Below are 15,409 nucleotides of genomic sequence, written 5' to 3'. Positions count from 1 at the left end.
AACATGACTATAAGACTGAAAAATTCAGTTAATATTTGTTGTACAAACTGTCTCAGATGCAAAGATTCACATCTACTTTGTAGGTGGAAGCTGCAAAGAAAGCATACCATGCAGCCTGCAAAGAGGAGAAACTGGCTATATCCAGAGAAACAAATAGCAAAGCTGATCCAGCACTAAATCCTGAACAACTTAAGAAATTACAAGACAAAGTGGAGCGAAGCAAACAAGATGTACTAAAGGTATGCTGTATGCTAACGTACTATTCACATGCAGTATTTTTAGCCTATACCTTGTCTGTCTTTAAGCTTTTTTTCATCCTGAGTGTGCTGCGGACTATGGTGCAGCTCACTTTCAGTTACAGCCCTATACCAAAATCTAGAGTTTTCTCCAAAGCATATGTCATTGCCAAGTTCTTCTGTTAAGAATGGATAATGTATTTCCTCTATTTCCATGTAAGTACATGGAGCAGGGAAGGAGGCAGAATAAGGGATAAAACTTCTGGGACAGAGTTCAACTAATTTAGAACTGTGGGTTGAGTTCTCTCACTTAAGAGTGCGAGATAAGCGCTTTTGTTGACAGCATTGGAACTTGTATTCATTCTTGACTGCAGAATGTGTTTTTTTAAGAGAGTAGGACAATATAATCCCTTCAAGTAAAAGTAAATACACTTGTGGAAATGCCATTGTGTTGCCTGGTTTGGTGGGATGCTTTTTAGCGGGCTGCTACCAAGAGACTTCTGTGTGGCTTTCTTCAGAGTCATCTTTTCACTTTGAGAGAATGCTGTTCTGTGATCTGTAAGGCTGATGTTTCATAGGGTGGGATCTTTTAATTCCCATCTGTGAACTGTTTCTGTAAATTGCTGTAGAGTCTGAGGTTCCGTCTGTTAACTGAGCTCATAATATATGCAATTTATGTTCGCAGAGATAGATACAATATTTGGATTTTGGTTATAACTCACAGTAGACTATGTAAATTACTGAAAGGGAAAAGATAACACTTAGAAATTATTTGGATATCTTTAAATAAGAGACCTATAACTTCAAAGACTGTCTGCTCTGATTTACTATGTGGCTCCTTTTGGTTTTTATGTTTAGTATTATGTTAACCTTTATTATGGTTTCTGTTAAAGCCAGAGAAGAGATTTTATTGTAACTGTTCCACAGTTTTGTTAGAAAACTCTCATCATGACCTAACATAGGTACTGTGGTCATAAAAAGAGAATGTAAGTTTGAGAACTTCTGCTCGAAATCTTGTCCGTTAGTATATTGATAAGTCTGTTGTATAGGATAGTAATAAGATATACTGCTAATTGTTTTTTCTTCCACATCCAGACAAAAGAAAAGTATGAGAAATCACTGAAAGAATTAGATAATGCTACTCCTCAATATATGGAAAACATGGAGCAGGTATTTGAACAATGTCAGCAGTTTGAGGAAAAGCGCTTACGTTTCTTTCGAGAAGTGCTACTGGAAGTTCAAAAACACCTTGACTTGTCTAATGTTGCAAGGTAAAACTGTGTAAGACTTCAAAATGAAATGTTTAATGCTTTTCAGAGAAAAATATTCCGTACAAGCAGATCAGAGTTTGGAATCTGATTTGTTTCTAATGCATTGCTTTAATTTGTTTAAAGTGAAAGAGCTTAATTCTTCATTTTGTCCAAGATTGGATTAGCATCTATCCCTAACACTTGCTAGTTTTATTTAACACACTGTTAAATGAACCAAGAAGCTCAAATTCAAATGAAATGGTTGTCAATTAGAGAGGAGTCGGAGCTTAAAACAAAAAAAAAACGGTGGAGAGTTTGGATGTGTTGTCTTGCGTGTTTATTGGAGAACAAGTTAGAATTATTAATGTAAGACAGAATGTACTTTGTAGCATTGAACAACGATTGTTACAATATGAGAGGTCAGTCTAAAGGAATTACCTTAAACAGGGGATAAATGCTAAAGCCATTGATTTATGGTTACTGAACTCTTGTCCATCTTAATTTTGAAGTCTCCTCTTTATACTGTAGTATGTATAAAGCATGTCATGCACGTAATTCTTTCTGCTTGCACCCTCCTCACTACATTCCAAGAAATGTAGACTTGTGCTAGCTCTTACTTCTCATTTTGTCAGATCACGTGACCTGTCATCAACTACTATGGGCCATTGTAATACTTGGCTATTTTGGTATGTCAGCAAGACTGTGGTTATAATGATTTTGTTTTCTCTTGCGTTTGAGAAGAAAGACCCTGGAATACCTGCAGCAAACACTGTAACACTGGTGGAATTTTACATCCCACTTGTAATCGCAGAGTTTTCTGCTCCCTCTTCTGCTAGTGTCAAAATTTTATGGTAGTCCATACAATGGAATTGAGGAGCTGTTCGAGGTAACCTGAAGCAGGAAGAATTTAATTTGATTTAACCTTGATCAGTGTTCCAAATTAACTTGCTATGCAGTTACACAAATGTTAGTGCTGGTACAAGCAAGTGGCATGACATAAGGGCAAGAACAAATAGACTAAGCAATATATAATGACAAGATTACTGATTTCAGCATCATTGTCATTTTGGGTTACTTCAAAGTTCTTATGGAACTGCTGTGGAAGACAGGTTCTTTCTACTTTCAGAGTAGGTAGGTAGTTAGGTTTGCTGCCTATTTTAATTCAATTTAATGAAGTTGAAAGAAACTACCAAACAGACATAAATGAGAAATAGTTAACAAAGGGCAAGACTGGGGGCAGACTACTGAAGATGACCAAGATTTCCTTTTAAGATACTTAAGGAGAAGTGTCTTGTGTTACATTAATCAGGCGCAAACAAATAAAGGGGCTTTAAAGTAGTAACTGTTTGTTTGTTTCCTTACCTCTTCCTCTTTGAGAAAACAGAGATAAAAAGTGTAGAATAAACCACCAAAAGGAAGCCTAATTTTTAACTTAAAGACTAATAATGCTGGAGAAGCACAGTCCAGAAAATAGCTTTGCCATGTTTTCTACGTATGTAGTCCTCTAGTTTGTCACTGCTTTAACTGATGGCTAGTGAGTCATTCAAAATTATTTATTCCCTTTCTCAAAACACATGCCTTTCTGTTGTTTAAATGGATTCAAAGAAACACTGATGTAGGAAAAAACCCAACACTCAAGTAATATATATATATATATGTGTCTGTGTGTGTGTGTGTGTGTATATATATATACACACACACATATATATGTGTGTATATGTATATATATGTGTGTGTGTGTATATATATAAAATGGCAAACTTGTAAGTATATTTTTAGGAATTTTGACTTGTTGACAATGTAACACTAGTGAATTCTAAACTTTGTGTGACTTGACCTGGAAGAATCTCCAGATTCTCTCTAGCTTGAATACAGACTAGCAGTTCTCTATCTCTTATTTCAAGCCTTGTGGCTGTTGTGTTACTCTTTGCAATCTGAGTTCCATATTACCCTTTTTGGTATAAACCAGTTGTATTTGTAGTCACAGTCTATAGAGCAAATACATCATGTGCACTGTCTAGGATCAGGGATTACTTCTATTATGACATCATTAGACATTATTTCAATTATGTAAAAGTCTTTATATGTATGAGACCTTTAACAAAAAACCAATTAGACTAAGTAATAAGTAAAAGCAGTGAGTTTCTTTTTATCTAATATTTTATATTTTTCATAATGGTACAGTTGGTAAAATCAGAGTACCTAAAACAATAAAAACAGTTAACGCTATTATACCTGCATAGGAACATGTTTAACCCATTTAACTTCATTTCAGATTTGAGATTTTTTTTTATAATGTTTCCTAATTCTCATTAGGTTAAGACAAGAGTTTTGACAGAATGCTATGAACTTATTTAAAGACATTCCTATGTAAATCCTACATTTAGTAACAAACAATAAAGTTACTTTACACAAGAGTCAGAATTCTCAAAGCTGACAAATAAGGATGTTGTGGTTTTGTGAACTTCCAGCAAGTTGACTGGTTGGACTGCTTTTCCTTTCTTACAAGCTATTAATAGATCTGTCACAGAGTTTTAAGAAGTCTGCCTTTCTGTAAGTTTTTTTCAACATTATTGTGAAATTTGAAACATTCCTTTAAAAAAAAAAAATCCTGAGTAGGGGATTTGCCATGTTTCTAATGTTATACTAAATTTGAAGACCAATTTGTTTTGCAGTTACAAAAATATCTATCGTGAACTGGAACAGAATATCAAAACAGCAGATGCTGTTGAAGACTTGCGGTGGTTTAGAGCTAATCAAGGTCCAGGGATGTCAATGAACTGGCCTCAGTTTGAGGTAAGGTTAGAGTACTTAAAACCCAGACTAGTTTTGTGTGCTTTTACCTCTTCGCGTTTTGTCATGTTTCTTTCTGATGGAACTCTTAAAATGAAGCTTCTAGCAGTGCATTTTTTTTGTTCGTTTTACAAGTCATAGGGGTTTTTTTTTGATTTCCATTAGGCTTTCATTCCCTCCAGCCTTTAGAGGTGATTATATGAGGCACCTATTTAAAGAGAAAAGAGGCAACCCAGGAAACTATATCGTGATATATATTTTTTTAAAGCTAAGGTCATTACTGAAGTCATTAGTAAGCTGTGGTTTAGTCTATAGACCTCTGACACTTGACACTGGGGCTGTTTAGTCTAGAAAAGACTGGGGGGGGGGGTGGATCTTATTAATATTTACAAATATCTGAATGGTGGGTGTCAGGAGGTTGGGGCATCCCTTTTTTCTACAGTAGCTAGCAACAGGACAAGGGGTAATGGGATGAAGCTGGAACACAAAAACTTCCATTTAAATACAAGAAAAAACTTTTTTACTGTGAGGATGACGGAGCCCTGGCACAGGCTGCCCAGGGAGGGTGTGAAGTCTCCTTCCTTGGAGGTCTTCAAGACCTGCCTGGACTTGTTCCTATGTGACCTGATCTAGGTGGACCTGCTTCTGCAGGGCAGTTGAACTAGATGATCTCTAAAGGTCCCTTCCAACCCTACCATTCTATGATTCTATGATGTTATCCTATGTGTTTTACTTCTCCCCCTTAGTGTCAGACTTCAATTTGAATCTCCTTGCTGGTAGCAGATAATTATAGTGTAGTCAGAAAAGACTTTGAAAAAGTTTGAACTAAATACTTCTGCCAGTCCCTAAAATTGATATTCGTAACTTTTTTTCAATGCTATTATATTAAAAAGTTTTCACTCCTAACCAGTTGGCAATTCTATTGATGAATACCATCTTCAAAAGAAAGGAGTTTTGTAAGGAGTGTTCTGCTAACTTAGCCAACAAGAAACAAACTTCAAAATGCATCAGTGCAGATCATACTGTCAGAGTATCAGATAGCTGCAACTGGGATGAATTTGATGAGAATCATGGGTTTCAGCTATGAAATAATTTCCAGACATTAAAGTGGTGGAAGCATGAACTCTGGAGTGTTCGTTCTTCCTTCCTTTATTAACCATAATGGAAACTTTAAAAATATCGAGTAACTTTCAAAGGTTTGAGGAAGAAAACTTGCAATAGTAGTGCAGAATTTCTTTGCCTGAAACACTGAACTACAGTTTCTTCTGTGTGCAGAAATTACCATCCTTTTTCATAGGTATGATAATTAAAGATTAAATGCTGTTACTATTTTTCTAATCAAGTGGTTTGTTTTTTTCATTTACATGCTACAAGGATGACGTAAGTAAAAAAGTCATGATCAAATGAATATGAAATTGCATTATAAACTGCAAATATGCTTAGGTCAGTGGTCTCTAAATTATGGTAACTCAGAAATCCAGTATCTGCTTGTTCCAAATCAAAATAATGAATTATCTCTGAAAAGTTGTCCAGGAATCACTTAAGACTGACACTGCTGCATGTGTAAACCAGCAGTAAGAGCAACTCGACAAATCTTCACGTCCTTCTAATAACACTGACACAAAAGATAGCATTGGAGATATCTCCTGACCTTTTTTTTTTTTTTACCTTTAAGGTTTCTGAGATGAAACATGTCACAGCATAGCATATTTGCATGCATCCAGTTTGTTCTCTGTTGGTCCCTCGTTTATGTTAGTATGCAGTTGAGTTTGACTTGATTATAAGTTGTGCTTAGGTCTCATTGTGCCTATCTGTCTGCCTTCTGAAACATCTGAATGGCTAAGAACATCAAGGAGGGAGGGAGTACTTTAGAAATGTCATCATAAGTCTTGTCCACGGTTGTGTTGATTTGAGCCTTAAATCTTATGGGTGGCTTTTAAGGATAATAAATTTCACTAAATCTAGAGTGAAGTGCTTTAAGAGCTCAAACCTTAGGGATGGGAGACGGGATACACAATGAGTTTTTAAATTAACTGCTTCATAGATGATTCTTGGAGCCCTTTTTGAGAAGGAAGGCCTGTTTTAAATTAGATTACAATAGCTTTTTAAATTAAATGTAAGGTTTGTCTTTTAAAGCCAGACATCTTGGCATTACTTGAAGCAGTGAGCCCTCTTACTGTGACTTCTTGAGTGCTGCACTAGCCAGCTTCTTCAATTGTCTGCCAGATGTCTGATATTTTAAGTCTCTTCAAGGTGTTCAGAATACTAAGCAGTAAAGTACAGGTAGCCTTGGAGTTTTACAAGTAGCACAGGTATCTGTTTGCATTGTAGGGTAGGAACTAGATGAGAACTGTAACTGAAACAGCTTTTTAATAATGTTTTGTACCATTGTGTGTATAAATGTATGTTCCATAACTTAGTCTGAAAATTGAGGTAATTATTTGTTCAATGAAATTTCTCAATCACATTTTGTGTTCATTGATAGGAGTGGTCTGCAGATCTGAATCGCACTCTCAGTAGAAGAGAAAAGAAGAAGGCTTCTGATGGAGTGACTCTGACTGGTATTAATCAGACGGGAGATCAAGTTTCACAGCCTAACAAACATAGCAGGTATCTTTTTTTTTTATACCTAAATAGACTAACTGGAAAGGATTGCTATATTCAAGTACACTAAGCTCTATGAAATGAAAAAGTGACTGTCCAACCAAATGTTAATTATCTGTGAGCATTTTTAGTGATGTGTTTGTACAACTCACAAGATATCTTGGGAATTATTCTCCATTTTACAGTTCTCTTTCCATTGGGAATTAAAAGAAATCAAACTTCATGAGAAACTGGACTTTTTGTTGGTAATCTGGTAGTTAGCCTGTTATGTTCCCATCTCTAGAAATGACAATCATACTTGGAAATTTTTAACTTGGAAAATATTTGCTCACTTCACAATTCTGGATGTGACGAATAAAAAACAGTTAACATCAACTGCCTTAGAAAGGAGTGAAACTGGCTAGAGAAAATCACACTGCCTTTTATCACAGGCAGTAAGAAAAAGAAATTATAGTCACAAAGGATATTCTTATACTGGAGGAATGTATTAAATGTTAGACTTTCCAAGCTTTCTTGGATTTTATGCTACACTTAGATATTTAGTATTTTGTTTGGTTGTTGATTGGTTGTTGGTTTTTTTTTGGTTTGAGAAGGGGTCTGCTAAGAAACTACTTAGTGGGACACCAATAATAGTGTTTTACTCTTAAAGAGATAGGGTCACCATAATGCTCTTTCTTTTCCAAATTAGCAGTCTTAGTGTCCAGAGTAACACAGTGCAGTCAGTACAATCAAGTTACAATCCCTTTGAAGATGAAGAAGATACTGGGAGTACTGTCAGTGAAAAGGAGGACAATAAGATCAAAAAGTTGGTGAAATGTTGCTTTTTAATTGTTTTCACACTTGCACTTTCTCTATCCAGGGTTTTCCATTTTTGGTTTCTATAACACTATGCCAGTCAGTGCATGAAGTTGTTTTGAATGGTTATGTAAGCGACACTGTAACCTAATTTGTCTTTCCTAACAGATGCCATATCTGTTGCCTTGACCTTTGGTGTGAAACAACGGGGGTTACTGGCAGTTGCTAACAGAGAACCGTTGTTGCTTTTTTCCTTCCTTTACCTGTCTTATGTTAAAACTGATGGGTTTTTCTAGTGAAACTGCTGCTGGAGCTTTACTGCTCTGTGTGTTCTCACTGAATAAATCTGCTCTTATGATTGCTTTCTTTTTGTTTAGGACCTTCTCAAACAGCTGCCTATTGCTTCAGTATGCACACCTAAGGATGTCGTACCACTCTCTTAAATGGCATGTGCATGCTCAACAGTGAACTTTGTTTTAAATGATCAAATTGTTGTAGTATAATGAAGTTTCTTCATTGGTGGATTGCAATATACAGAAAGTGTTGAAAGCAATTGTAGAAGTGCACAGAGATTTGGGAGGAAGGTTCTGCAAAGCAATTTAAATGTCTTCTGCTAAGCCAGATAGTTCCTCTCATCTACTGCCTGCACACTTTCTACCTTTCTAGAGTAAATAGCCCCATGGCTTATATAGATTTCTTCATAGAGAAGTCTTTGTAGCTTGTGCGGAGGTTATCTTAGATACTTTTTTTTTCTTCTGTCTTCTTCTAACTTTGTAAACTTTGTAACTTTGTAAGATTTTTTTTTTCTTTTTTGGACAAGACATTGTCAGTTAAAGATAGGTGAGAAGATACCAGAAATAAAGTTTCAAAACTGAGCCTTAGAGTGGAATTTAAGGTTAATATGGGGAACTGATATCTTAGTGGTGTTTTCGGTCTCCTATTTTAAGAGCAGAAAATAATAATTTAAAAATTGTTTTTAGTGTTAGCAGCTATGAAAAGAACCAAAGCTACCCTACAGATTGGTCTGATGAAGAGTCCAACAATCCCTTCTCTTCCACTGATGCAAATGGAGACACCAATCCATTTGATGAAGATACCTCTCCTGCAATGGAGGTGAGAGTACGTGCACTCTATGACTATGAGGGCCAAGAGCAAGATGAACTCAGCTTTAAAGCTGGTAAGTTGACAGCATTCACTTAAAGTGTTTATCAAAAGCAGAAAGAGGAGTTTTTGGAGTCACCTGTTTCTCTGAATGTACAACTCCATTTACTGGATCTTATCTAACCCTCTCCCCTCCTGACAGCGCTTCTTAGTATCCCCTGTTTGGAAGCACTGGATTCTGATCTGTTTGGAGTGTGTTGGGATGTATCTGTTCGGGATACTCCTTTCTTACTTTCTTGTGTTAAGCAAATTGAGTTGCAGAATTGATAATATTATCTCCTCCTTTTCTTCCTGACAGTAACAACTGCTGCTATTGGTTATCTAGAAATGTCAACCCTACAAAGTTATTTTTCTAAAGGAAAAAGCATTAGGAAGCATTTTAAAGTAAAAACATTAACAGCAATTAATCTTAAAACAATATCTAATCAACTGTTATTTTTTTATCTATTTGAACTGGAAGTGTTCCTTTCTTTGCCTCCAATTTTCTGCGCTGTTTATTTTTTAAGGTTGTAAACTTAGTCATGGGCAGGTAATTTGTCTCTTTCGTCCTCTTTTCAGCCTATGTTAAGCACAGTAACTGTCTTCACCTGCTTTTTCCTCTTGCATTATTTTACAGTACATTGATTATACCTACGCCTTCTTAGGATGTGCTGCTTCCCTTGAACTGCTTTTTCTTTTTTTCATGTTTTACCTCTCTGCTACATGAGAGAATAGAGGCAACTAATGTCATGATGTATTCCCATATATAAGAAGCTAGCACAGGGGTATTATGGTTGCATGCCATGGATACTGCGGCCTTCAGTTTGTCTGGGCTAGTTGTGCCAGTCGTTGGTTGTGTGCTGAGGGAGTGCCTGGGATTCTAGTCTGCCCTCGAAATAGGAGACTTCAAAGTTTTTCATAACCTGGCCAGCCTGGAGGCAACACCCTCTAGTGATGAAAGGTGAAATCTACACCCTGATCATACTTTGCCAGCTCTAAGTCCGGGCGATTGTTCTACTGTCTTGGCCAGAATTGCACATGAAGAATTTGCTAAGAGGGAATTCCAGAACATCGGTTGTGTAGCAAAGGCAAACAGAACTTCCGTTTGTGAAAATGAGATGGGTGGTCTCGCTGATTTTTGTCTCTCTTCCACTTTGCTTGTCATGTACTCCCTTTTCCCCATAATGATTGATTTAGTTGTAGAGATAATACAGTATTCAAATGTCCAAAGTTTGGGAACTTTTGATTCTACTTCCCTTTCAACTGGGGATTGTAAGAAGTATACTGCTTCTAAGCCATCTACTATGGATCTTACATGAGTGTTGTGGCTGAAAGTTAATAAAATAAACAAGTCAATGGTGTGTCTAATTGGTGAACTGCTAGACTTCTGTTCTGCTTATGGAGAAAAGTGGTGCTCTGAACAGTATTTTTGCAGGTCATTTTCTAAATGCAGTTTGTGTTTTTTAATCCAGGTTGTGCTCCATCCATCCTCTCACTTGCGTCCTTCTTTTTTTAGTAGTGAAACACTATATATTTGACTTTTCTTCTTTGAAAGCTTTATAATACTTGTGTATGAAGAGGAGGAATGGGTTGTTTGTCAATTAGCTTAGCTGAATTGTGCCCTGACTGATGGACAGTAGTAGCAAGATATCTGGAGCTTTGTCTGAGATGCACAGCAGCTAAAATTATTCTTCGTTCTGTGGAATTCAGCTGCTCTTTTTTTCGCAGTGGGGGATGGAAGTATGCTAATCCTTTTGAAATACATGTATCGTGCCTGTGAAGCAACAGGATGGCATACCAAGGGTTTACAGTAATGAGCCTTTCAGTGGCAGGACTATGAAATGCTTATACAGAGATGTAATGGTTAAATACAAAGTTAGGTATTCTGTGCTTTAGTACCACCTATGTGACTTGCATAACATTATTTGAATCAAGGGATTCTCAGTGTGAGGTCTGTAGAAATACAGCACAGAAAGTATGAACTGAGATGTTCGTAGGCTTAACATAAAAATAGCTTAATTCCTTTGAAGGAACAGCATTGAAATGTGTTGTAACAGTAAGTTATGTGACTGATACAATCATAAGAAAGGGATAACATGCACGACTATGAATCTTCTTACAGAAGTTGAAATATAGAATGATTACAGTTAAACTTACTTAGTTTTTAGGCTAGATTCACACTGAACATACAAAAGATTAAGGTAAAAAATTCACCAGGTCACATGGGAGCCAATTTAAAATGTACTCACTCCTTTGCTCCTATGCAGATTATGCCTAGACTCCTAAGCAGCTGTCAACAGAGGATTAATGCATTTAGGGATTGGTTTAAATGTACGCAGATACTCTCAGATGGGATTTCTTTGGGCATCCAAAGAATTTGCCTGCAAAGCTTTTGTGATCACTTCTAAGTATATGCTGTAGAATACATGCTCTGCATAGTGTACATTAGTTGTAGTTCAGTACGTTAAACTCTTTTTTGTTAGTGGAATACTTTATACATCTGGTGGGTTTCTTCTTGGCAGGTAACTGTGGGAGCCTTCCAGAGAGGAAGAAGAACTTTATTTATATCTTAGAAGTTTTATAATCATGTAACAGGATGGGACCTAATCATCTATCACACGTATATCTCACCCTGCTGTGTTGCTGCCATGGCTGAGAATAAGTAGCTACAGTAAATAAATAGCTACAGCAAATGTAGGCTATATGAGATTGTCTATATGTGTTGTTGTATATGCTACTTTATGGCAGCTGTTAGACAATTTTCTTTGTAACTGTTGTGCAGATGACACTTACAACAGGTATTATCTTTACAGATCTCCAAGATCACCAAGTTTCCAAGTCCTAGCTGTTAATATAAGTGCAAGTGCTTTGGGGTTTACTGTTAATGCAGCATGACTTTGATAGTCATTGTTTTCACACTTCTTGTTAAAACACATTTCATAGAAGTGGAGGGAAGGCTTGGAGTTGGACATTCTCTCATTCTGTAGCACTAGAAATGCTGGCAAAAATTGTAAAATGTTTCTGTAAGTCAAGCCCAGTCCACAGTGCCAAATATTTGTTCATCATATTCTTTCATTAGCAGTCTGGTAAACTCGCAAACTAGAGATGAGGGTTTAGCTGTTTTTAATCTAACAGAGGAGCTATAGAAGACAGCTGTCGTGTGAAGATTTGATATGGAGCTTGTCTAGGGACTATAAATTCTTCATCAGAAATGGACTACTTCATGTTCTCCTAAATGATACCAAGACTCTGTATATTTATAGCCATTTGAGACTATATTAAGTAGTTAGTATCTTCAGCGTGTATTTCCTAGTGCTAACTAAGGTAAAACACAAATGAGTTTTATCTAGGGAAATAATTTGACGTAAATTAAGTTGAGGAAATAATTTTTACTCTGTGTAGTCTTTTTTTGCCTGTCTCAGGTGGACATTCATTTGCTTATGTACAGCATATTGGAGTCTGTGGGCTCTCTAAAATGACAAATTATTTCCTGAGGATGTGGATGATTAGATGTGCGTGATAGTCAAAATGAGATTATGTTATAGTTCATGAGTGTCTGAGTAGATAATCAATGTCAGCTTTTTCTGTGTAAATTAGAAAGCAAATTCTGAGTTACTTTTTTTCTGGAGCTACATCAGCTTCCAACAATAAAAAGCTAGGGCAATGAAAGGTGAAACTAAGTCTCAATCTGTATGTTTCTTAAAATGATGAGGAAAGGAAGAAGAAAGATGTAAAACAGTGTAAGACAGAAAAAATTCCTTTAAATCTTTCTGCATCACAACCCAGCAGTAGTGCACTGAAAAGCTGCACGTGTAATTCGAAGAATCTTACTGCCATGTCTTAGTTTTTGTAGCATTTTTCCTCCTTGTGGTCCCTGAACTCTTAAAACTAAGAGTATACATTGGCAGCCTAATGAAACATTTGTTTGATTTGCACTGACATTTTGTTGAGGGTCTTAAGTTGTTTAGAGGTAGTTGTATTACCCGTGACAGGACTGTCTTTGTTCACACCCTTTAGATAAAAGACAGTTTTTGATCTTATAGTGAAACAGCACTGTATGTCTTCAGAAGTTTGCATTCTTTATCATGCTTTAAAAAATGCTGTGACCTCTTTGAAGTGCCATCAGTGTAATGTTTTAGTTTCAAAGTAGCTTGCTGCTCTCTGTTTTCTTGAAACTGGAGGCCTTTCAACCCCTATGTAAATCTGTAATAGTATTCTTAGTAAGGAAGAGCGAAGTCAGAGGCGATTCTAAGTGAGGCCTAGAGTGAGGAGGGGGAACAAAAGGAGACATACAGATAGCTGTCCTGTTACCTTCCTGGTGTTACTGAAAAGGTTACAGTTTGGTAACAATGTTACTTCTCTCTTTCAGGGGATGAGTTAACTAAAATGGAGAATGAAGATGAGCAGGGTTGGTGCAAAGGACGTCTGGACAACGGACAAGTTGGCTTATACCCAGCAAACTATGTAGAGCCAATCCAGTGACAAAGGACAAAGCTAATAGTGTTACAAAAGCTCTGTAGGCCTGTACAGTATATATTTAAAGCGAGAGGAAGCTGAATGATGTATAGAGTGTATATATTTTAATGAAAAGGCGAGAGCTTGATGGTGAAAACATGGTGATTTAAAGACAAAAGTTAGAACTAATAATTTGCCATTGTTCTTACGGCTTGTTCACAATGCAAAGGAAAGGAGTTAGGTCAAAAAGATAGTAGGATAGGAAAAAAACACTTTTTAAGCTTTTTCTTCCCACGTGGTCTGTAACATTTTTGCATTTTCTATGCCTGTGCCTCATCCTACCCTAGGCATGTGGCTTACGCTCACTTCTGTTTAATCAGTTATTTTAAGTGTCCTTCAGTAAGTTGCAACTTGAATTTTAAAGATTATTATAGTTAATTTTCTATTTGTTCTTAGCAGTGTCTGAAAGATGCAGTATTTTTTTATTTAAATGCTATGTAGTTAAGCACCTTTTTGTATGCTTGGATTTGTCAATGAATACTTAAATTATGATATAGATTTAGTCACCAGTTGACTGAATGAAAACTCTTTCCATGTTGTAGTAATCTTTCTATGTTGTCAGCATGGCTTGAAGTTGTAAAACAAATACTGTATTTAATAAATATCTGTTCCAGAAGGTTATTTGTAGCAGAGATATCTGCAGGTGTCATGGGTTGGGATTCTATTATGAATGTTGTTCATGTGGTTTTACACTTAAATTAAGAGTTTTCCATCTAGATCTTAAATGACACTCAAAAGAATGATAAACTATGGATAAGTCCCAGAATAGTAGCTATTTCCAGCACATATTTGCAGGGGAAAAAAAATCATCTCCTTTAAACTGCTAATGATTTTTGGGTGATTTGAAATGATAAATATGTGAAGACTAATTTTTTTGAACAGAGAAGACTGTAAAATAGACTAAATGCTTTTTATTAAGAGCCTATCTATGTTGTGTATATGTACATATAATTTGATATTCCAAAATATAAAGAGCATGGCTATTAGTTATCAAGCCTTTTGATGTCGATAAGATTTAGACTGTTTTAAGAGTTTAAATTATAGCTATATTTAAATCTACTTTTCTGCCATAGTCATTACTGTACCATAGACAAAGTATTCTGTGATTAGATTTTCGGAAGTATGGTAAATACACTAACATACTCAAATTCAGTATTTGTGGATAAATTTGTGGGTCAAAATATAAACTAGCTTTAGTTGTTACATGGATTATTGTAGCAGAACACTGTAAAATCAACATTTGTTTGCAGTTACAACTCGGTCATCTGTAATCAAGTCAAATAGTATTCATTGGTGACAAAACTGGGTTGTAAAACTACAGCAAATTTGTGTTTAAAAAAACCCTTAAGTTTCAGGTAAGTAGATATGCAACGTTAGGAAGCTACACTGTAATGAAGTCTAACAAATCTATTTTGAGGTAACTATAAAACACTGTTGATAGGCTTGGACTTTATATCGTTTGCTTTTTGAGCTTATAGATATATTTAGTCATCATTTTCAATGAATCAAAAATGTGCGAGCTTAGAAAGTGGATGTCTGTATGTGTCTGTCAAGGAAAACTTACCAACGTAATTGTTCATCCACAAGATGGTTACTAAAATTGTCAGGAATTACTAGTTTGGGTCTCTGTATTGTAAAATATTTTAGAAAACAATAAAATCTGTTAATCTCTTAAATACACAGAATGTACCTCTTCCTATTTCAATGTATGTGAAAGTAGCCTTACAAAGCAAATAACCTGCACGTTTCATTGCAGTGGAAGGTGATACCGTCTTCACTGTCTAAAAGAGTCATAGAGAGGGGTAAGATTTCAGTGGCACTGTAATGTTAACAAAAAGGTGGGGGTGCAGTGCACAGGGGCTCTTGGCAAGACTTTCCACTAGAATGTTTATGGAAGAGGAGACTGTGTGTCTTTCATGCAGAATCTACCGTGACGCTGCTTTCTGTGATGTAGTCTGGTCTGATATAGCTTGGGTGAGCAGCTAAGCTGTTTTTTTTAACAATATCTGAATCTTTCCTGCCTTTTGTGAGAGTTTTTTTGTTGGCCTTCACTGATTAACGTAGTAGTGCATGTGA

At 36.1% G+C, this 15,409-nt stretch overlaps 1 protein-coding gene across 5 annotated transcripts in view; it reads left to right on the top strand.

The window, feature by feature from the left end:
• Positions 1 to 15,009, top strand: part of PACSIN2 (protein kinase C and casein kinase substrate in neurons 2) — a 59,685-nt gene extending 44,676 nt beyond the window's left edge. For 3 of the 5 annotated variants that reach the window (XM_062006355.1, XM_062006366.1, XM_062006383.1), the window contains 7 exons: positions 84 to 239; positions 1,332 to 1,507; positions 4,162 to 4,282; positions 6,765 to 6,889; positions 7,572 to 7,688; positions 8,659 to 8,855; positions 13,188 to 15,009. In XM_062006355.1, coding sequence (XP_061862339.1) covers positions 84 to 239; positions 1,332 to 1,507; positions 4,162 to 4,282; positions 6,765 to 6,889; positions 7,572 to 7,688; positions 8,659 to 8,855; positions 13,188 to 13,300 — 1,005 coding nt within the window. In that variant the 3' untranslated portion in view covers positions 13,301 to 15,009. The remainder of the gene's footprint in view (positions 1 to 83; positions 240 to 1,331; positions 1,508 to 4,161; positions 4,283 to 6,764; positions 6,890 to 7,571; positions 7,689 to 8,658; positions 8,856 to 13,187) is intronic. The other 2 variants (XM_062006374.1, XM_062006391.1) reach the window with 2 other exon arrangements.
• The last annotated feature ends 400 nt before the right edge of the window (positions 15,010 to 15,409 follow it).

This window comes from Colius striatus, chromosome 1 (assembly GCF_028858725.1).
Source record: "Colius striatus isolate bColStr4 chromosome 1, bColStr4.1.hap1, whole genome shotgun sequence".
Classification (NCBI taxonomy): domain Eukaryota; kingdom Metazoa; phylum Chordata; class Aves; order Coliiformes; family Coliidae; genus Colius; species Colius striatus.
This window is presented reverse-complemented; position numbering and strand designations above follow the sequence as displayed.